Below are 22,800 nucleotides of genomic sequence, written 5' to 3' on the forward strand. Positions count from 1 at the left end.
AGTGAGCATGGGCAATTGTACTCATGTGACTGAATTCAATGAGCATTAATGAATGTGACTTGTATTACGAGTATTTATGGCTGTATTAATGGGTGTTTGTCACAGTTTTAACCCACAAGACTATTTATGTGCTGTCATGTTGGTAAGTGGATATGATTGAATTAACAGCCATGTGTGACTGTATCTATGAGCGTGAGACTGCATTTACAATTGTGAGAGTAAATCAATGAGTGCGGATGAGTATTTATTTCAATATATCTCACCCCAGGCTGTCCATATGCTGGGAATGTTTACACACAGTTAGAAGAGCTTTGTTCTGTAGTGGGTTTAAGAACCTTCACCACCTCCACTGAGAGTGCAGATTGCAGGAGGAATTTCAAAAGCATTGATTGATCAGGGGAGAGGGAATCCTGAATAGGGGTGGGTGACCAAAAACTGGGTTCACAGAACTGGATCAGGGGAACAAGTCCTGGAACAGGTATACTCAGTGGAGGAAACCCAGGAGTTGGAGCTGGGTAGATGCAGGGTGATACCTGGGGACCAGTAGAACAATCAGGTCTGGAGTGAAACAAGCCTGTCAGGAACAGATGGAGTATTGGGCAGTGTGGAACACAGGGGTGCTGATTGATTGGTATGGAGACAAGGAAAGGCCAATAGATTATACTTCGTCCTCTCTCACTAGAACAATTTGATACTTTTCTCAGTCCCACTTGGTAGAGAGAGGCGAGAGAGCAGTGCAAATCATAATATTTTCTTGGCAAGAGAAGGCGATTAGATTCTCTCTTATTGCCTGGTATTCACCATTTCCAACGAGAGAATCAAAACTCTGCCCGTTGACATTCAATGGTTCTGGGGGTTACCACTGAACAGATCCTAAAAACTGGTCTCACCCCATAAACAGACTGATCAGATTCTTAGCAGGTGAGATGCTAAGAATACTACAGTGAGGAAGTCACCTTCAGGCTTCCAAAGCTTGTCCACCATCAACAAGACATCCCACTTGCCTGGAATACACCCCACTTGCCTGGATGGGTGCAGCTCCAACAACCCTCAATCAGCTTGAAACCATCCAGGACAAAGCAGTCAGCTTGATTAGTACCACATCCTTCCACTCCCTCCACCACTAACAGTACACACTGGTGATACTATCTACAAGATGCACAGCAGACATTCATCAAATATCCTCAGACAGCACCTTCCAGACCCATGACTACTTCCATCTGGAAGCACAAGGGCAGCAATACATGGGAACACCATCAACTTCAGCATCCCCTGCAAGCCACTCACTGACCTGGCTCGGGAATATATCACTGCTCCTTCAGTGTCACTAGACCAAAATTGAGGAAATCCCTCCTTAAGGGCATTGTGGGTCAACCTACAGCAGATGGATTGCAGCAGATGAAGGCGGCAGCCTACCGTCTTCTCAAAGGGTGATAAGGGCACGTACCCTGGCCTCTTGGTGGTGGCACTGTCCAGAGCCGGGACTCTTAGCGATGGTGCTTGGAACGAGGAGTATACCTATTCCAGGATTTCTTCCCTGATCCAGTTCTGTGAACCCAGTTTTTGGTCACCCACCCCTATTCAGGATTCCCTCTCCCCTGATCAATCAATGCTTTTGAAATTCCTCCTGCAATCTGCACTCTCAGTTGAGGTGGTGAAGGTTCTTAAACCCACTATAGAAGAAAGCTCTCCTAACTGCGTGTAAACATTCCAAGCATACCGACAGCCTGGGGTGAGATATATTGAAATAAATACTAATACGCACTCATTAATATACTCACAGAATTGTAAATGCAGTCTCACGCTCATAGATACAGTCAGACATGCCTACTAATTCAATCATATCCACTTACCAGTATGACAGCACATAAACAGCAGGGAACCCAGAGCAGGGACCCCTGGCAGCAGGGACCCCAGACCGGGGACCCTTGGAAGTGTCAAATTGCAGCAAAGCCAAGGTGTCCTGGGGCATCAACGTTGTCATTGCGGTTTCCATTGACATTGATGCAGACAAATACACTTGTTACAATGTTACAATAATCTGCCATACAAACCATGAGCAATATTCAGACCTCGAGGGAAATTGCACTGCTCAATCCTTCCAGTAAACACACATAATAATCTCGGTTAGCCCAAGAAACACTTATTTGGTTTGATTTGGGAGCGGCAGCTCAAATGACGCAGAGACAGAGAGAATCAAATCATTCCGCCGTGAGGAATAGTCAGACCAAAGCTGGAACCGGAGAGAGAATACTCAGAAACCATCCTGTCTCTTTGACTGACCCACACATTTCAAAGATTGAAAGAGCAGCACGGTGGCTCAACAGTTAGCCTGGATGCCTCACAGGACCAGGGACCTGGGTTTGATTCTCAGGTGTAGAGTTACCTTGTATCTGTGTGGGTTTCCACTGGGTGCTCTGGCTTCCTCCCACAGTCCAAAGAGGTGCAGGTTTGGTGGATTGACCACATTAAACGTATGGTTGTGGGGATAGGCTGGGATACTGTTCAGAGGAATGGTGCAGACACGATGGACCTCTTTCTGCACTGTAGGGATTCTATTCTATGAAACCAGTTTTATGTTGGAGCAATGTTTCTTCTCCATTCATTTTGCAGCTGTGGGAATCGCTGGTAAAGTCACTGACATCAATTGCCCCAAGATGTTGCTGTTGGGCTGTCTTCTTGAATCTTTGATTCTTCCCAGTCTGTGATTTTTGAAGTCTGATAAATACAGTGAAACCTTACCATTTATTATCCAAGAGGGAAGAGAGAATGGTCAAACCACATGGGATCGGAATGTAAAATAAAGCAGGAAACAACAATGTATTGTAGATCCATCAGATTCTGAAACAGTATTAAAAGAACAGAGTTATGTCATAATGAACTGACCCAGAATATCAAACTACCTTCCCTTTATTTAACTTCTGATAACCTTGCTCTGTTAAGGCCAGAGGCCATGCATTATACTCAGTAGCTTAGATGTGGATCGTATATGTCCATTTACTGTAGTGCAGTTTACACTGAATCAGCAAGTTCTACATTTGTTATTTTTGGTGAATGCAGGAAAATTTATCTGGTCAATTCTGTATTTGATATTCTCCAGATGACGTGTGCCATTTCAGCAGTTATGAAAACTTATTGTTCAGTTAAAAGTGATACCAATAACAATTGGACAGAGTCTGCATTAAATACACTGGCTCAGATATTCTGACTGTGATTGCTATTCCACTCTTTTTTTAATGTTAGTACTTGAGATTCACATTTATAGTTGGACATTCAGATTCCAGCCTCATCAGTAATGCACAGTGTAGCTGAAATGAACACAGTTTTCCCTAGTTCAGGGGTACTGAAGAAGTCATGCCAATCCTTTTTTGCAAGAGTGCACTGAGTCCATGAATTAAACACCCAACAGTACAGCCAGACCCTGACATTTGCTGTGAAAGGCTAATTATGTAAGTTAAGTGTTACAGTTGAGTGATGCTCGGGCTATGGGCTGGTGGCTGGGGATTTTAGGGCTAATGGGAGGGTTTCAGAAAACGTCAGGGTTGGAGGAAAGGGATATTGGGCACGTATCATGGGCAGCACATGTTAGAACAGGCAATGACCAAACTGACTGCAAATGGTATTGGGTTGGCGTCCTCATTGTCTAACATTTCCTGGGCAACTCTTAACTGTACAGAATTAGAACCTTAAATTGTTCCAATTTTAATGGATCCTTTAGAAGGGTACCAGATAATGGTCTCACATCAGAGTCTTCAATTCCCGAGGGGATTTCCACAGATTCTGCTATGACCAGGTTTCTGCAGGCTCCTGACATGCAATTCCAGGTGCTGCTCCTACAAGTTCCTGGTCACTGGAATTGTTCCTTTCTTACTGAGGTAACTCAGAAAAGTATTTATATTTTCAGTGTAATTCCTTGGTTGCCAATCCACTATAATCTGCAACAATAGGTGCCCCATACAGTAGATATTTGACCCTTTTGAATGATAGAATATATCCTAGCTGAAACGATCCTATCCTAAACATATGTAGGTTCACTTCCCAAGCAGAGTCCCTGGGCATAGATACCACATAGAAACCAGTGGGACTTCCCCTCCAAGCCCCAAGTATAAATGTCATACCCCCTTCGCAGTCCTGAGTGAGCCCCACAGTGGCTCCTTCCTGGTTGTGTATTTCCCATTGGGGAAACATCGAGACTTGGATATTCGACAGAAGCTGCACTGTGGGGCCAGGTCCCTGACTCTCCTGACCCTCTGACCCCACAATGGGAGATGACCCTCACTCAGCTCGAGCTGGAGACCTAGCAACAGCCAATAGGATTTCAGCCTGGAGCACGGCCACTTAAAGGAGGGGGGCGTGGGGGTGGAAATTAGATCAAATTGTTCATGCGGTGAGAGAAATTGAAATGCTCACATATGCACACGAAGGTTAGGTTTCAGTGACTGCAGCGATGCCAACTGTCTTCTCCCACTTGAACTGAACTGATTGCTCCAAAATCTGAAATATGAAAATTAAATCAGGAAAAAGTTTAACAATATAAATATTGGAGGAACTGGAGTTCATAATTCAATAATACCTAAAAATATTAAACCTAAAATTTAATGAAAACTTAAAGAACTGAGGATACTGTAAAACAGAAACTGAAACTGATCGAAAAGCTCAGCAGGTCTGGCAGCATCTGTGCAGAGAATTCAGAGTTAACGTTTCAGGTCTGTTTGACTTTGAAGAAAATGTCACTAGACCCAAAACCTTAACTCTGATTTCTCTTCACTGATGCTACCAGACCTGCCGAGCTTTTCCAGCAATTTCTATTTTGGTTCTAAACTTTAAATAATTCTATTCAAACTTCAAATTGACATAAATGCTCACCGAATCTCCTGTAGACTCTTGCAGGTCTGTATCAGGTGGAGCAGAAAGGGGATGGATTGGTCTGTGAAGGAGTTCCCCCCCAGATCCAAGTATGTCAACGACTGCTTTGTACTGAGTGCAGAGGCAAGATCCTCAGCACAAGAATCTGAGAGACTGTTATAACCGAGTCTGGGGATCAGAGAGAGTAAAATGAGAAATGAGGGGAAAATCCACTCGTGATGACACTAATGTAGAGTGTAAAGTCCTCAAGATTTGATTTAGAAAAAAAGTTACATTAGTCCTGTAAAATTAATGTCTGAGCACCATCTGCATTCATCAGAAATGGAAAAAGCAGCAATTGAAAAGGGTTTAGTGGCAAAGAAAGGAGAGGGGATACGGACAGAAAGAGAGAACAAAATAGAAGCACAGGAGTGATCAGGATAAGGTTCCAAAACAGAACCTCTACATCTTCACTTTCTTGCCCCGAGTTGCTCGGAAGCATAATGGGATAAGTCAGTGGAGTAGGAATAGATTTGGTGCTAGCACTGAAGATAAGGACATGATGTTAGAAAATCCTGTTAACAGGATTGGAATCAGGTGGCTTGGCCACATGGGCAGGGTATGGAGAGTCATGAATGCAATATTGTCAGAGCCAGAAAATTACAGTGCAGCCCACTGTAGCTCCAGGTTACACAGAATGCCATCCACCACCAGAACACAGGTCTCTTTCCTATGCACAATGGCCCGAGTTCCCAAGTGAATACAGCTTGCTTTTGTTCATTCTTTTACGTGTCTGTGGCAAAGCCAGCATTTATTGCCAGCAAGCTGCTGTCCATCTGGTGTAGGTACACCTGTAATGTTGTTCAGAACGTAGTGCTAAGATTTTTTTTCCCAGTGACAGCAAAGGAACAGCAATATAGTTCCAAGCCAGGATGGTGTGCAGCTTGAAGGGAATTTGCAGATGGTGCTGCCTTAACTCTTTTTCCGAGATATCCATACGGTAAGTGGAAGTAGTGTTCATGAGTTACAACAGTGCATCGTCCATAAAGTTCCACACAGCTAGCACAATCCATTGGTATGGAGTGAGTGGATTCCTTTGACCCTGAGATGATGGTATGAAGTTGAAGGCATGTACTGTACTTTTAAGAGAGACAGTGTTGTTCTGAACTGAGAGATTACAAGCACCTGCGTATATGACTAAATGACAGTCCAAGAGTGCACTGGAAAATTGTAAATGCGTAACATTTGGCTGAGAAATGGATACCTGAGTTTTGGTGGCTGTTTTGACAATTCAAATTTAACCTGTTAAAATTATGACCAAAGATACTAAAACCCAATCGAGTTTGAATTTATTGTTTTGCCAACATTGAACCAATGAGATGAGCCAAAGCTGGGGGTAAAAGAATGTGGACATTTTGAAAATTGGTCAGAGAGCAACTGCCGCAGAGAGAGAAAAAGCCCTGGAGAGCTAATTGCCCAGCTAATATCTTGCTCTCAAAGAACTTAGAAAACACTATCAAAGGTATCTTTTCATGTGAAACATAATGGCAGTATAAAGAAAGACAACGACCCAGGAAAATCTCCAGCTGGAAGAGTGAAGACACAAAAGAAAACAGTGCCTGTGTGGCTTTGAAATGAAGTTGATGTATTTTAATAAGTGCCTTACTGGAAGTGCATTGTTATAGAGTTAGAGGCAGATAATAAGCTGTTAAGAGAAAAGGAGGAGGGGGGGGGGGGGCGGTGGGTGCTGACTCAGAGTTATGAACAGTTGTTGTTTAATGTTCACTCAGAATTAAAAAATAAATTGATGATATTTCCTTTAAAGAGTGGAATTTGGGAGTTCTCTGTCACTCGTATTTTAACAGATTATGAGGCGAGGTCAGACGAGCTTTCCTGGGTGTTTGGCTTAATTAACGGAGAGTTTAATTTCCGTGTCGTAACAACGAAGTCGAGCTGCAAATGTTGTTGGAGCATCACTGATCCAGACAAGTCAGCAGCAATTCCATCCCACCCCGCCCTCCCCCACTTCCTTCAAACTAAAGGGATAGTCATGGGCACCCACATGGGCCTGCTCTTCACCGGGTACGTGGAACAGCCCATCTTCCACAGTTACATCGGCACCACTCCCCACGTTTTCCTCCGCTACATCGAAGACTGTTTTGACACCACCACATGCGCTCAAGGACGTTGAGCAGTTCATCAACTTCACAACCACCTTCCACGCCAACCTCAAGTTCACCTGGACCATCTCGGACACCTCCCTGCCCTTCCTGGACCTCTGCATCTCCATATCTGGCAACCAACTCAATATGGACATCTACTACAAACCCATCGACTCCCGTAGCTACCGAGACTACATCTCCTCCTACCCTTACTCCTGTAAAAATGCTATTCCTTACACCTAATTACTCCGCCTCCCCTGTATCTGCTCCCAGGAGGATCAATTCCACTCCAGGAAATCCCAGATGGCCTCCTCCTTCAATGACCGAAATTTCCCCATCCACATGGTTAACAATGCCCTCCAGCGCATCTCCTCCACTTCCTGTACCTTTGCCCTAGAACCCCACCTCTCCCAATGCAACAATGATAGAACCCTCCACCCCACCCCCCCGATCCTCACCTTCCACCCTCCTAATCTCTGAATACATCGCATCATACTCAGTCATTTCCGCCACCTCTAAACAGACCTCACCATCAGTGATATATTTCCCTCCCTATCCCTACCTGCATTCTGCAGAGACCATTCCCTCCGCAACTCCCTCATTCGGTCCACATCCTACCAACCCACCCTCCACTCCCAGCATCTTCCTTTGCAACCGCAAGAGTTATAAAACCTGTGCCACACCTCCCCCGTCATCTCCATCTAAGGCCCCAAAGGATCCTTCCACATCTGGTAGAGAATTTCCTGAAAATCCAAACACCTCATCTGCTGCATCTATTGTTCTCAATGTGGTCTCCTCTACACTGGGGAGACAGGATGCAAACATGTGGAATGTTTCAGAGAACATCTCTGGGACACACACACTAAACAACCCAACTGCCCTTGGTTGACCACTTCAACTCCCCCTCCCACTCAGCCAAGGACATGCAAGTCCTGGGTCTCCTCCACTGCCAAATCCTAGCCACCTGATGACTGGAGGAAGAAGACCTCATCTTCCACCTTGGGACCCTCCAATCATATGGAATTAATGTTGATTTCACCAGTTTCCTTATCTACCCTGCCCTCACCCAATCCCTGACCAAACCCTGCAACCCAGTATCGCTCTCTTGAACCGTTCTTCCTTCCCATCTATCTGGTCCACCCTCCTTTCTGACCGGTCACTATCACCCCCACCTCCATCGACTTGTGACATTCCGAGCTACCTTCCCTCTAGCCCCCCCCTCCCATTTATCTCTCAGCCCCCTTGTGCCACTCCCTCATTCCTGATGAAGAGCCTATGCTTGAAACATCGACTCTCCTGCTCTTTGGATGCTGCCTGACCGGCTGTGCTTTTCCAACACTACATTTTTTGACTCCGATCCCCAACATCTGCAGTCCTCATTTTCTACTAGCATTCCATCATCCTCCTGTCTTGAGCCTCATTAATGGTGGAAATGCTTTGGACTATTAGTTCAGTTCATTTTTGTTAAACAACCATCTGCTATCTAGTACCAAACCTTGATGGCAAACAGAGAGCCTGAAAAAGTCAAGCATCCAGGATTACCGCAATGTGTAGGTATCAGGGAGCTTGCACAGTCAGTAAGGATTTGTTTGCAGCAGTCACAGATCAGTTACATTTTGAGTGTGAAAGTCATTCCTATTGACGATGGCTGCTGTATGTTGTTGGAAGCTTTGTAGAACAGGGTCAGACTGGTCTGAGATGCATTTGTTTTAATGCTAGAAGTGTAGTAGGTAAGGCACATGAATGTACTTGGATTAGTACCTGGGAGTATGTCATTGCTATTACTGAGACTTGGTTGAGGGAATGGCATAATTGGCAACTAAATATCCCACAATATAGATGCTTCAGGCAGGACAGAGACGGAGGTAAAAGGGTTCGAGGAGTTGCATTATGGACAATTCAGGCAGTGAGGCAATATGCACAGAGCTCAGAAATAGGAAGGGTGCAATAACAATGTTAGGGCTGTACGACAGGTCTCACAACAGCTAGCGTGAGATAGAGGTACAAATATGTAAACAGATTACAGAAAGATGTAGGAGCAACAGTGTGGTGGTGATGGGAGATTTTAATTTTACCAACATTAGATTAGATTAGATTAGATTACTTACAGTGTGGAAACAGGCCCTTCGGCCCAACAAGTCCACACTGCCCCGCCGAAGCGTAACCCACCCATACCCCTATATCTACATCTACCCCTTACCTAACACTACGGACAATTTAGCACGGCCAATTCACCTGACCTGCACATCTTTGGACTGTGGGAGGAAACCGGAGCACCCGGAGGAAACCCACGCAGACACGGGGAGAACGTGCAAACTCCACGCAGTCAGTCGCCTGAGGCGGGAATTGAACCCGGGTCTCCAGCGCTGCGAGGCAGCAGTGCTAACCACTGTGCCACCGTGCCACCCATTGACTGGGATTCACTTAATGTTAAAGGTCTATATGGAGCAGGATTTGTAAGGGGCATCCAGGAGGGTTTCCTAAGAGTGGTATGTAAATAGCCCAACTCGGGAAGGGGCCTGGTGTTGGGGAATGAGCCTGGCCAGGTGGTTGAAGTTTCAGTAGGGGATTACTTTGGTAATAGTGATCACAATTCCGTAAGTTTCAGTACACTCATGGGTAAAGACGAGAGTGCTAAATTGCAGCAAAATTCCTACTGCAGCAGGAGCTGGGGGAGCAGCTATTTGAGAGTAAATCCACATTTGATATTAAAATAATTACTTACAGTGTGGAAACAGGCCCTTCGGGGGGGCCACACCGACCCGCTGAAGTGGAACCCACCCATTCCCTTACATTTACCCTTTTTCCTAACACTACGGGCAATTTAGCATGGCCAATTCACCTGACCTGCATGTCTTTGGACTGTGGGAGGAAACCGGAGCACCCGGAGGAAACCCACACAGACACAGGGAGAATGTGCAAACTCCACGCAGTCAGTCGCCTGAGGCGGGAATTGAACCCGGGTCTCTGGCGCTGTGAGGCAGCAGTGCTAACCACTGTGCTACCGTGCTGCCCATATGGGGGAGGCTTTTAAAGAGATTTTGACTAGAATGCACATGTCCCTGTGAATATGAGGGATAGAAATGGCAAGATTAGGGAATCATGGATGACAGGTGAAATTGTGAGATGACCTAAGAGGAAAAAGGAAGTATACATAAGTCAGACCTCCATTTTAACAGGAGGAGTGAGGACTGGAGGGCTGCTGGGTAAGTAAAGTAATATATTTGGTGGTTGCTTTACCTGGAACACTATTAAAGTAAAGTAGTGTTTCCCATTCATTCTCCTTCTTTAATCTAATAAAAAAGGTTCTATGTGCTGGATTGGTAAGGTGTCTAATTTTTATTTTGTTTTGATTTATGAGAGATGGCAAATAGAGTTTAATGTGGAAAAGCGTGAGGTGATTCAATTTGGAAGGAGCAACAGGAATAGAGTATGAGGCTAATGCTAAGATTCTTGGTAGTGTAGATGAGCAGAGAGACCTTGGTGTCCATGTGCATAAATCCCTGAAAGTTGCCACCCAGGTTGAGAGAGTTGTTAAGAAGGCATATGGCGCATTACCTTTTATTGGTAGAGGGATTGGGTTTTGGAACCACGAGATCATGCTGCAGCTGTACAAAAGTCTGGTGCAGCCACATTTGAAGTATTGCATGGAGTTCTGGTCACAGTATTCTAGGAAGGATGTGGAAGCATTGGAAAAGGTTCAGAGGAGATTCACTAGGATGTTGCCTGGTATGGAGGGAATAGATAAGGAGATGCTCAGGGACTTGAGGCAGTTTCCATTAGAGAGAAGGTTTAAAGGTGACTTAATTGAGACATATAAGATTAACAGAGGGTTAGATAGGGTGGATGGTGACAGCCTTTTTCTTCAGATGGTGATAGAACATAGAACATAGAACATAGAACAATACAGCACAGAACAGGCCCTTCGGCCCACGATGTTGTGCCGAACTTCTATCCTAGATTAAGCACCCATCCATGTACCTATCCAAATGCCGCTTAAAGGTCGCCAATGAATCTGACTCTACCACTCCCTCGGGCAGCGCATTCCATGCCCCCACCACTCTCTGGGTAAAGAACCCACCCCTGACATCTCCCCTATACCTTCCACCCTTCACCTTAAATTTATGTCCCCTTGTAACACTCTGTTGTACCCGGGGAAAAAGTTTCTGACTGTCTACTCTATCTATTCCGCTGATCATCTTATAAACCTCTATCAAGTCACCCCTCATCCTTCGCCGTTCCAACGAGAAAAGGCCGAGAACTCTCAACCTATCCTCGTACGACCTACTCTCCATTCCAGGCAACATCCTGGTAAATCTTCTCTGCACCCTCTCCAAAGCTTCCACATCTTTCCTAAAGTGAGGCGACCAGAACTGCACACAGTACTCCAAATGTGGCCTAACCAAAGTCCTGTACAGCTGCAACATCACCTCACGACTCTTGAATTCAATCCCTCTGCTAATGAACGATAATACTCCATAGGCCTTCTTACAAACTCTATCCACCTGAGTGGCAACCTTCAAAGATCTATGTACATAGACCCCAAGATCCCTCTGTTCCTCCACCTGACCAAGAACCCTACCATTAACCCTGTATTCCGCATTCTTATTTGTTCATCCAAAATGGACAACCTCACACTTGGCAGGGTTGAACTCCATCTGCCACTCCTCAGCCCAGCTCTGCATCCTATCTAAGTCCCTCTGCAGCCGACAACAGCCCTCCTCACTGTCCACAACTCCACCTATCTTTGTATCATCTGCAAATTTACTGACCCACCCTTCGACTCCCTCCTCTAAGTCATTAATAAAAATTACAAACAGCAGAGGACCCAGAACTGATCCCTGCGGAACTCCACTTGTAACTGGACTCCATGCTGAATATTTACCATCTACCACCACTCTCTGACTTCTACCGGTTAGCCAGTTTTCTATCCAATTGGCCAAATTTCCCTCTATCCCATGCCTCCTGACTTTCCGCATAAGTGATGGCCAGCATGAGGGGATATGACTTTAAATTGAGGGGTGGCAGATATAGATCAGATGTCAGAGATAGTTTCTTTATTCAGAGAGTAGTAGGGGCGGAGAACGACCTGCCTGAAACAGTAGTAGTCTTGCCAACTTTAAAGGGCATTTAAATGGACATTGGATAAACATATGGATGATAATAAAATAATTCAAGTTGGATGGGCTTCAGATTGTTGCACCAATCTGTGAAACCATTGAGGGCCGAAAGGCCTGGACTGTTCTATGTTCTATAAGGTCTAGGCAACTGAAAACAGATGAAGCTTTGGATGAATATCGAGAAAGTCAAACCAATCTGAAAAGAGGAACTAAGAGGGCTAAAAGGGGTCATGAAATATCTTTAACAAACTAGGTTAAGGAAAATCCCACAGCCTTTTAATCATATACAAGGAGTAAGAGGGTAACTAGAGAAAGGCTTGGCCCACTCTAGGACAAAGCAGTAAAGTTATGCATGAGTCAATGAAAATGGGTGAGATTCTTAATGAGTACTTTGCCTCAGTATTCAGCAAGGAGAGGGACATGACAGATGACAGGTTCAGGATAGATGCTTGATTACTCTAGGTCAAGTTGGCATGAGGGAGCAAGTATTCTAAAAGGAATTAAGGTGGACAAGTGCCCAATTCCAGATGGGATCTATCCCAGGTTACTGAAAGAAGCAAGAGGGGAAAATAGCTGGGGCCTTAACAGAGGTCTTTGCAGCATCCTTAAACATGGGTGAGGTCTTGGTGGATTGGAGAATTGCTAATGTCGTCCCCTTGTTTAGGAAGGATAGCAGGGTAATCCAGGTCATTATAGACCGATGAGCCTGACATCAGTGGTAGGGAAGCTCTTGGAAAAGATACTGAGGGATAGGACCTATTCCTATTTGGAAGAAAATGGGTTTATCAGTGATAGATCACCTGGTTTTGTGCAGGGAAGGTCATGTCTTACCAACTTAATAGAACTCTTTGAGGAAGTGACAAAGTTGATTGATGCGGGAAGGACTGTAGATGTTATATACATGGACTTCAGTGAGGCATTTGACAATGTTCTCTATGGTAGGCTGATAGAGGAGGTGAAGTTGCATGGGCCCCAGGGTGTACTAGTTAGATGGATAGAAATCTGGCTGGGCAGCAGGAGACAGAGAGTAGTAGGGGAAGGGAATTTATCAAAATCGAGAACTGTGAGCAGTGGTGTTCCATGGGGATCCAGGCTGGGATCAATGCTGTTTGTGATATACATAAATGATCGAGAGGAAGGTTTTGGTGGTCTGATTAGCAAGTTTGCAAATGTCGTTAATTTTGGTGAAATAGCATATACTGAAGAGGACTGTCAGTGAATACAGCAGAGTATGGATAGATTGGAGAGTTGGGCAGAGAAGTGGCAGATGGAGTTCAATCCGGGAAAATACAAGGGGGTGCATTTTGGAAGATCCAATTCAACAGCAAACTATATGGTCAATGGAAGAGTCCTGGGGAAAACTGATGTGTAGAGAGATTTGGGTGCTCAGGTCAATTGTACCATGGAGATAGCAATGCAGGTCGATAGAGTGTTCTAGAAGACATACAGCATGCTTTCCTTCATTGGAGAGGGTACTGAGTATAAGAGTTACAATTGTACAAGTCTTTGGTTCGGCCACATTTGGAATACTGTATACAGTCCTGGTCGCCACATTACCAAAAGAATGTGGTTGCTTTGGAGAGGGTGCACAGGAGGTTAACCGGGATGTTGCCTGGTATGAAGACCGCTAGGTATGAAGAGTGGTTAAGTAGATTAGAATTATTTTCATTAGACAGACAGAGGCTGAGGGGGACCTGATTGATAGCTAGGGTGGATAGCAAGAAGGTGGCACGGTGGTTAGCACTGTTGCCTCTCAGCGCCAGAGACCCGGGTTCAATTCCCACCTCAGGCGACTGACTGTGTGGAGTTTGCACATTCTCCCCATGTCTGCTTGGGTTTCCTCCGGGTGCTCAGGTTTTCTCCCACAGTCTAAAAAATGTGCAGGTCAGGTGAATTGGCCATGCTATGTTGCCCGTAGTGTTAGGTAAGGGGTAAATGTAGGGGTATGGGTGGGTTGCGCTTTGGCGGGTCGGTGTGAACTTGTTGGGCCGAAGGGCCTGTTTCCACAATGTAAGTAATCTAATCTAATCTAAAAGGTGGTGGGTGCCTGGAACGTGTTGTCAGTGGAGATGGTAGAGATGGGCATTTAAGATATATCTAGACAGATACATGAAGGGGCAGGGTGTAGCGAGATACAGATCCTTAGAAAACAGACAACAGATTTAGATAGAGGATCTGCATCGGCGCAGGCTTGGAGGGCCTGTTCCTGTAATGCGGTGACCAGAACTGTACACAATACTCCAAGTTTTGTACAGCTGCAGCATGACCTCATGGCTTTGAAACACAATCCATTTACCAATAAAAGCTAACACACCATCTGCCTTCTTAACAACCCTATTAACCTGGGTGACAACTTACTGGGATCTACGGACACCGAGATCTCTCTGTTCATCTACACCATCAAGAATTTTACCAGTAGCTCAGTACTCTTCATTCCTGTTGCTCCTCCCAAAGTGAATCACCTCACATTTTTCCACATTAAACTTCATTTACCATCTCTCAGCCCAGATCTGTGGCTTATCTATGTCCCTCTGTAACCTACAACATCCTTCAGCACTATCCACAACTGTATCGACCTTCGTGTCATCCGCAAATTTACTAACCCAAGCTTCTACGCCATCATCCAGGTAGTTTATAAAAATAACAAACAGCAGTGTCCCCAAAACAGATCCTTGCAGTACACCACTGTGAACACAACAGCACATGCCTTGGGCAAAACATAGACAATGTGTAAACTTGGGAAAGAGTAGATTATATAAGACACATGGAAAATAAAACATGAGAGCTGAAGTATGTAATATTACAATACTTTGTGGAAAACTTGCAGGTGATTATGCGGAAAGCCACACCAGACAGATATAAACGATATCCAAAGAATGTGAATGCAGATTCAGGACAGGCCAGGTGAGGATGGAATCAAGCAGGTGGGGCGAGAGGGGCAAAAATCCAAACAGAGAGGACACATCAGGTCAGGAAACGAAGACTTCATAGGCGATGAAATTGTGCCTGTCTGGAGAGAAATTGGAAGGTGAATTTTCCAACAAAGGTGCTGATCGGGATGCTGATAGGGAAACTAAGACCTCATTGGTGTGTTGCTAATATTTGATACAAGACAAGTTCCTGTGTTTTACATTTCCAGAATGCAGTTGGGACAGACAATGAATGGAAAGAACAAAATGTTGAAAACAAACACATATTGTTTCTCTGGAAACAATTCTTTTAAAAAGAGATTGAATTAAAGGGAATTGGCTAGTATTTCAATTTGGAAACATGGCGAGATGCCTACAGGAATTAATAAATATCTTTTAGAATAGAATCTTTTAGATGCCCAAGTGCTTGGAATCAAATAGAAATGTTTGATTGCTGTTTGAAGAATATTGTAAAAATACTTCATTAGATTGTAAAGGTTCCCTAAGACTCATGATTAAGACAGAATGGCTGCCACAAATGCCTCAGTTAAAACAATGACAGAAACAGCAAATCAAAGTTTTGAGAACTAGAAATTGTTTAAAATCATGCAGCACCAGGTTATAGTCCAACAGGTTTATTTGGAAGCACTAGCTTTTGGAGCATTGCTCCTTCATCAGGTGATTGTGGAGAATAAGATTGTAAGTCATAGAACTTATAGCAAAAGTTCATATATTGAAAAAGACCCAGATTGTTTGATAAGTCTTTCATCTTTTAGTATGACCATGTTGGTTTCAGTTCTTTTATATGTAAATCACAAAACATTTTTTAAAAGTTACCAAAATGTTTTTAAAAATGTTGTGATTTACATATGAAAGAACTGAAACCAACATGGCCATTCTAAAAGATGAGAGACTTAACAAGCAATCCAGGTCTTTTTCAATATGTAATTTCAGTTACACCACACTGTAAACTTTTGCTATAAATTCTGTGTCTTAGAATCCTATTCTTCATAATCACCTGATGAAGGAGCAGCACTCCGAAGAGCTAGCACTTCCAAATAACCTGGACTATAACCTGGTTAACCTGGTGTTGCGTGATGTTTAACTTTGCACACCCCAGTCCAACACCGGCATCTCCAAATCATTTGGAATAGTATATTAGATTGAGAATTTTATTGATTTGATCGAGGATATTAATTTTGAATTTATTCATGTTAAAACAAAGTGCAGATAAGACTTGTATTTAAGAAATAAAGTTTAGACTGAACAATTAATTGTTTGGGAGCTACAATAAGGACAGCAAATAACACTAACAAGTTAAATACAGTTTAAAGGAGACAACGGTAGGATCTTTTAAGTTCTTTCAATTTGGTATATATTTATGCTTTAATGCCAGGAATTAAGAATTAGGAATATTTTCTCTTTGAGAGTGAAGTCATCTAGAGGTAACCAATACCATCAAGAGAGAGTGACCATCACATTTTCAGCTGTGGTGGGGAGAAGAACCAACACCTTCAAAACAAACAGAAGTGTCTGGGACAGATTATTATACTCAATATACTCTCACCTCACAGGCTAACAGCCAGTAGGTATGCCTTTGGGTAGATACATGATTGTGAGGTATCATGGCGTCAGAGGTCAGGATGGAAGCTACATCACTCTGGGAGGGACACCCCTACAACATGTGGCTATAATTAAGGAATTCGAAGAAGCTACTGGAGGACCACAAGAGGCTACAGACATTACAATTAAAGCATATCAGATGTGATCAGACTTATCCAGTCAGGTAGCTAATTGGCAAATGCGAAACAAAGCAAGCAGCACAACAGACCCCAAGCAACAAATGGCACAATCGAGAATGAGGAAGTGTAAGCAGGGATACTGAAGAGGAGGAAGGGGAACAATAGCAATTGGAAAAACAAAGAATGGCAAAAAGGCACCGACGAGTCTGATGAAGAGAGGAAAGATGGTAGCACCTTAACCCCAGCATTTCACAAAAATACACAGCATGGGAAGGAAGCCACATTGAGGAGGAAGAGCAGATTCTTGTGATGGCATGGAATGGGAAGAGGCACAGTAGAGCACCATGTTGATGTATGGAATGTGCTCAGCATAACCTGGGAGCATCAAACAAGGTCCCAGTGTTGTAACAGCCCTGACCAAAGGAGCCATGGGAGCAGTTCCAAATATTCCTCAGGACCACTCACCGGGCATGGGAAAGGTTTATTGTTTCATTGTTATTGGCCGATTTACAATGTGGATGAAATCTCTTTCACACGAGACTGTTCACCCACACCTGTCACTCAACTAATGGTAGAGGGGGTAATCCCCTCGATGGGGAATACCATTACAGATGGATCGAGATCACAATGAGTTTTAAAGCATTAAGGAATGATTCAGAGGCAACAAGCAATTCAGAAGGCAAAGTCTTCATCGCTGCAGGGGATGGAGTTTAAATTTGAAAAGTCTTACAACAACTCTACAGGGTTTTGATGAGGTTGAACCCAGACTACTGTGTACAGCTTTGTACCCTATATTTAACAAAAGGGATATCAGTATTGGAGGCAGTTCAAAATAGGTCCACTAGGCCAATTTGTGGGATGAAGATGTTGACTCAAGAATGAGGTTTTTATTCTTAAGAATGAGGGAAGAGCTATTGAAACACACAAGATTTGGGATTGGCAGCTCGACAGAGTAGATGTTGAGTAGATATTTCCACTAGTGTGTGAATCTTAAACTAGGAGGCGGAGTTACAGAAAAAGAGAAAACAGATTTCAAATTGAAATGCAAAGGAACTTATTTTCCCAGAGAATAGTGAATGTTGGAAATTCTCTGGCCCAGAGAGTTGTGGAGCATGGATCACAAACTATCTAAAGAGGAAGTAGAGAGATTTCTGAAATATCAAGGAGTGAAGGGCTATAAGGAGATAGCACAAAAGATGTCTCAAGTCCTGGGGATCAGCAACAATTTTATGAATGGTGGGGCAGTCTTGAGGGGCCAAATGGCCTACTTCTGTTCCTAAGTTCTCATGAAGTTTGTAAGTTGCTGGGAATGAAATGAAGATTTCACAGCCTCTATCATCTGCAGATCTTGGGAATGGTCATGCGAATGAACAGGATATTAAAGAGAGCGTTAGCTAAAGCTGTACAGAACACAGGGCAGAGATGGACAGATCTGCTACCACATATCTTAAATGGAACTTAGGGCAACATCCAGTAGAGCAAAACAGACCAACTCCACGTGGATTAATGACAGCAGGGTGGTTACTGGTGATGTTGTGGCAGAACACAGAGTTACACGATCAGTGGGAAAGCTGTGCAAGTAGTTGCATGAATTGAAGCAAGAGGTTCGGGGTCAGTCAATATAAATTCCAAGTCAGAAAGAACACTCAGTGCTTCACTATGATGGAAACATTGTCGTTACACCAAACTGTTACTGCTGTATGCAACCAGCATCACCAAAACATATTACCTGTCACAATGGATGCCAATTGCAAGATTGACCTTCCACCTAGAACTGATGGCATTGCTTCATTCCTGATGAAGGGCTTTTGCCCGAAATGTTGATTTGCCTGCTCCACTCTAATCTAGACTTTGATCTCCAGCATCTGTAATACCCACTTTTGCCCACTTAGAATTGATGCTCACTTGAATAAATGCATCCTCCTTATAATGTATCTAAAAAGCTTGTGAAATCAGTTAACGGCCTGTTTATGAGAGTTAATTACCATCCCATTGGATTCAAGCAAGATCTGTCAGCCAGGCCATCCCCAGTAATATCTACATCCAATGTACTCTCCCCTGAACCACAGCTGCAGCCATTTTTACACAAATCCCAGCCCTCAGCCCATCTCTACATTGCTGATACAATTAAGGCTCATGTCTTCAGGATGTTTTATTCCCTTTTTGTTTTGCACCATCTGTATTTTGTTATTTTGCCTTTCTTGCCTTCTATTACTCACATTCCCCTATTCATTATCCTTCCTCTCTACACTCTCTGCCTAACTACATTTTCTTTTTATTCATTCATGGGATTAGGCATCACTGGCTGGCCAGCATGTATTGTCTGTCCCTAGTTGCCCTTAAGGTGCGGGAAGAGCTGCATCCTTGAAACGCAGCAATCTCCATGCTGTAGGTTGACCCATAACACTGTTAGAGAGGAACTTCCAGGATTCTGACCCAGCAACATTGAAGGAATGTGAACAGAACTCTAAGTCAGACTGGCTTCGAAGGGAACCTTTACCAGGTGTTGCTCTTATTACATTTCTTCTGCCCTTATCCTTCTCATGGATTTGGAAGGTATTGTCTCAAGATCTTTGGTAAATTTCAGCATCTTGAAGGCAATACACATTGCTACTGAGTGCTGGTGGTGGGAAGAGTGGATATTTGTGGATGTGGTATTAACCAAATGGGCTGCTTTGTCTTTGTCAAGCTGGAGTGTTTTTGGAGCTGCCACTCCAGGCAACTGCATTCCATCATACTCCTGCCTTACCGATGGTCAACAGCTTTTGGGGAGTCAATGTAGACCATTGGGAAAGTCACATGAGAAGTCTAGCAAGGCCAGTCTTGACACCTAATCAGTTGAATGTTTTGATGAGATTTTCTCTCGGGAGATCATTCTTGTGGTCAGCTGAATTTACTGCATCAACGTGGCACAGCTTTGATTGACTTATAATCTGCTTGTGCCCGTTAAAGTTACATCTCAGAGCACAGAGATTATCACTGCAATGCTGCTGTAAAGATATTCTGTGCTCAGTGACAGAAACCAAGCTGATGGATCAGACCAGATTACTTCTTGGGCTCAGTGATTGCGTGCTGTCCAGATGCTCACAGCATCTCTGCTTTGCCTTGCTTTTAAGCACTTTCCCCCTTTAAGCAAAGATACCAAGCTTACAATACTACTGACTGCCCTGTTGTTTAGAGCAGAAGTAAAGCAAGGAAACGGTGTGCCAACTGTACACAGTCATAGGAGAATCCAGGGCAGCCTCTGATACCAGTCCAGGAGCTGGGACACTGTCAGACAGCCGCTTGGGGTGGTCAGTCAGGATCCTCTCCTCATAAGGGAGAAGGAGCTGAACATTGGGCAGCCCACCATCTGCCTTGACTCTCTCTGCCTTATTGTGGGCAATTTTCTGCTGAAATAGGAAAAGGGATAGATTAAGGGAAATGATAGTGGGTGATACAGCTGTTACAGCTAGCGATGGTGGGAAAAATGTGGTGCGGCCTTCCGAGTAGGCAGCACAGAGGCCATGCAGGGTTAAGGATGTGGGGGGGGTGGGGGGGGGGGGGGGGGGTGGGGGGATTGGGTAAGGGAAGATGGAACAGTATGTACCAGGACGGGTGTGAGGTACATGCAGCAGCAGAGACAGAGTGAGCATGAGGTAGCAGAGAGTAGATTCTGTAATTTACTGTAATGGATCAGAGAAAATCATTGTCCTTCCTCCTACAGTGCAGGGCTTTCTTCCAGGCGGCTGAGACCATACTGTTCCAGGTGGCATCCTCGTTCCAGGTGGCATCCTCGTTCCAGGCTCACAGGGTCTGGTGTTGTGGCCTACTCTGTCAGTTCTGGCAGAAGAAAAGGGCCCTGTTTTGCACAACCCCTTTCAATAGGGCCTCCAGTCACCTATCTGTAAGGCAGAGTGCCAAATTCCTCTTATCTATCAAGTTTGGGCAAAATGTAAGTCTCCACAAAGGGCAGTTATTGAACTGGCACTGCTTGTCTGGGTGCGCAATTACCTTTCAAAGATACAGCAGGGATGTCAGTCTAACCTACGATATGCGGGCAATGACGGATAGTGAAATCAGGTTAACAACAGACAAGAGGGGCATTGCAGGTGAGGCTAGGTAGTTAATGAGGCAAGATTGGGATTATAGCAGAAGAAAACTCAAGGTCTCAGAGACAGCAACCCTCGATGATACATGATAAAATTGACACTGAGCCAAAAGAAAGTAAGATTCAGCCCGTTAGCTTTCTTCAGTTGATCATTAATCAAAAATTTTAAAAAGTTAGCTCTTACAGATAGAAAAGCCATAAAATAATTCAATTCACCTTTCCCTTATCGACAACTGTTATTTGATGCAAATAGAATATTACAGCATCAGATTTCAATAATAGGTGTTCCTATACCCACCAGTAATTGTGTCTTTTTTGCATTTTGTTCCATGTTCATTTTCATGCTTGATATTAATACTATTACAAATACCCATATTACAAAACATGACAGATAACACTATTCTTGATGACAATGATAATAAACAATGTCAGACATCCGGTGATTGTAAACAGTGTCTCATTCTGGTACTTACCCTAGTCTCTCTATTTTACAGTCTGGATTCTTCAGAGCTGCACTAAGTAATTTCACTCCAGAATCTCCCAATTTATTAACATAAAATCTGAACATAGAGAGAGTGAAAAATGCATTAATAGAACATGGCATGGTACAGCACAAGACAGAGCCTTCAACCTTCAATGCTGTGCCTACCTTTTATTCTACTCTAAGATCAGACTAACCTACATATCCTTCATTGTACAATCTTCCATGTGTCCATGCAAGAGTTGCTTAAATGTCCCTAAAGTATCTGATTCTACTACCACTGCTGGCAGTTTATTCCACACACCCACCTCTGTGTAAAGAAACTACCTGACATCTCCCCGAAACCTTCCTCCACTCACCCTAAAATTATGCCTCCTCGTGACAGTCATTTCTGCCCTGGGAAAAAAAAGTCTCTGGCTATCTACTCTATCTATGCCTCTCATCATCTTGTACACCTCTAGCAAGTTACCTCTCATCCTTCTTCGCTCCAGTGAGAAACGCCTCAGCTCCCTCAGCCTTTCTTCATAAGACATGCCCTCCAGTCCAGGCAGCATCCTGGTAAATCTCCTCTGCACCCTCTCTAAAGTTTCGATGTCCTTCCTATAATGAGGTGACCAGAACTGAACACAATATTCCAAGTGTGGTCTAACCAGGAATCTATAGAGTTGCAGCATAACCTTGCAGCTCTTAAACTCAATCCCTCTGCTAATGAAAGCAAACATACCACATGCCTTCTTCAAAACCCTAACAACTCGAGTGGCAACTTTAAGGGATCTATGGACACAGACCCCAAGATCCCTCTGTTCCTCCACACTGCTAAAAATCCTGCCTTTAACCCTATATTCTGCAATCAAACTTGACCTTCCAAGGTGAATGACTTCACACTTTTCCAGGTTGAACTCCATCTGACACTTATCAGCCCAGTTCTGCAAATTGTCAATGTCCCGTTACAACCTACAACAGCCCTCCAGACTATCTACCACTCCATCAATGCTCACGTCATCGGCAAACTTACTAACCCACCCTTCCACTTCCTCACCCAGGTCATTTATAAAAATCACAAAGAGCGGAGGTCCCAGAACCGATTCCTGCGTAACACTGCCAGTCATCAAGCTCCAGGCTGAATACCTTCCACCTACCACCACCATGGGCCAGCCAATTCTATACCCAGACAGCTGAGTTTCTCTGTATCCCATGTTTCCTGACTTTCTGAATGAATCTACCATGAGGATCTTTTCAAACGCCTTGCTAAAATCCACACCCACCACATCCACTACTCTACATTCATCAATGTGTTTCGTCACATTCTCAAGGAGTTCAATAAGATTTATGAGGCATGACCAAGCCCTCACAAAGCCATGCTGACTATCTCTATTCAAGCTAATGCTTTCCAATAAATCATAAATCATAAGTACTTCACCCATACAGACATGAGACTGACTGGTCTGTAA

At 44.0% G+C, this 22,800-nt stretch overlaps 1 protein-coding gene across 1 annotated transcript in view; it reads right to left on the reverse strand.

The window, feature by feature from the left end:
* Positions 1–2,605: 2,605 nt before the first annotated feature.
* The window catches only part of LOC140489156 (NACHT, LRR and PYD domains-containing protein 3-like), a 78,510-nt gene continuing 58,315 nt past the window's right edge, over positions 2,606–22,800 (reverse strand). The window contains exons 11-14 of the mRNA XM_072588381.1: positions 21,342–21,428; positions 4,867–5,034; positions 4,411–4,494; positions 2,606–2,841 (exon numbers count right to left, since the gene is read on the reverse strand). Of these exons, the coding sequence (XP_072444482.1) occupies positions 2,835–2,841; positions 4,411–4,494; positions 4,867–5,034; positions 21,342–21,428 (346 nt within the window). The 3' untranslated portion in view covers positions 2,606–2,834. The remainder of the gene's footprint in view (positions 2,842–4,410; positions 4,495–4,866; positions 5,035–21,341; positions 21,429–22,800) is intronic.

The sequence above is a fragment of the Chiloscyllium punctatum genome, chromosome 18, assembly GCF_047496795.1.
Source record: "Chiloscyllium punctatum isolate Juve2018m chromosome 18, sChiPun1.3, whole genome shotgun sequence".
NCBI classification, from domain to species: domain Eukaryota; kingdom Metazoa; phylum Chordata; class Chondrichthyes; order Orectolobiformes; family Hemiscylliidae; genus Chiloscyllium; species Chiloscyllium punctatum.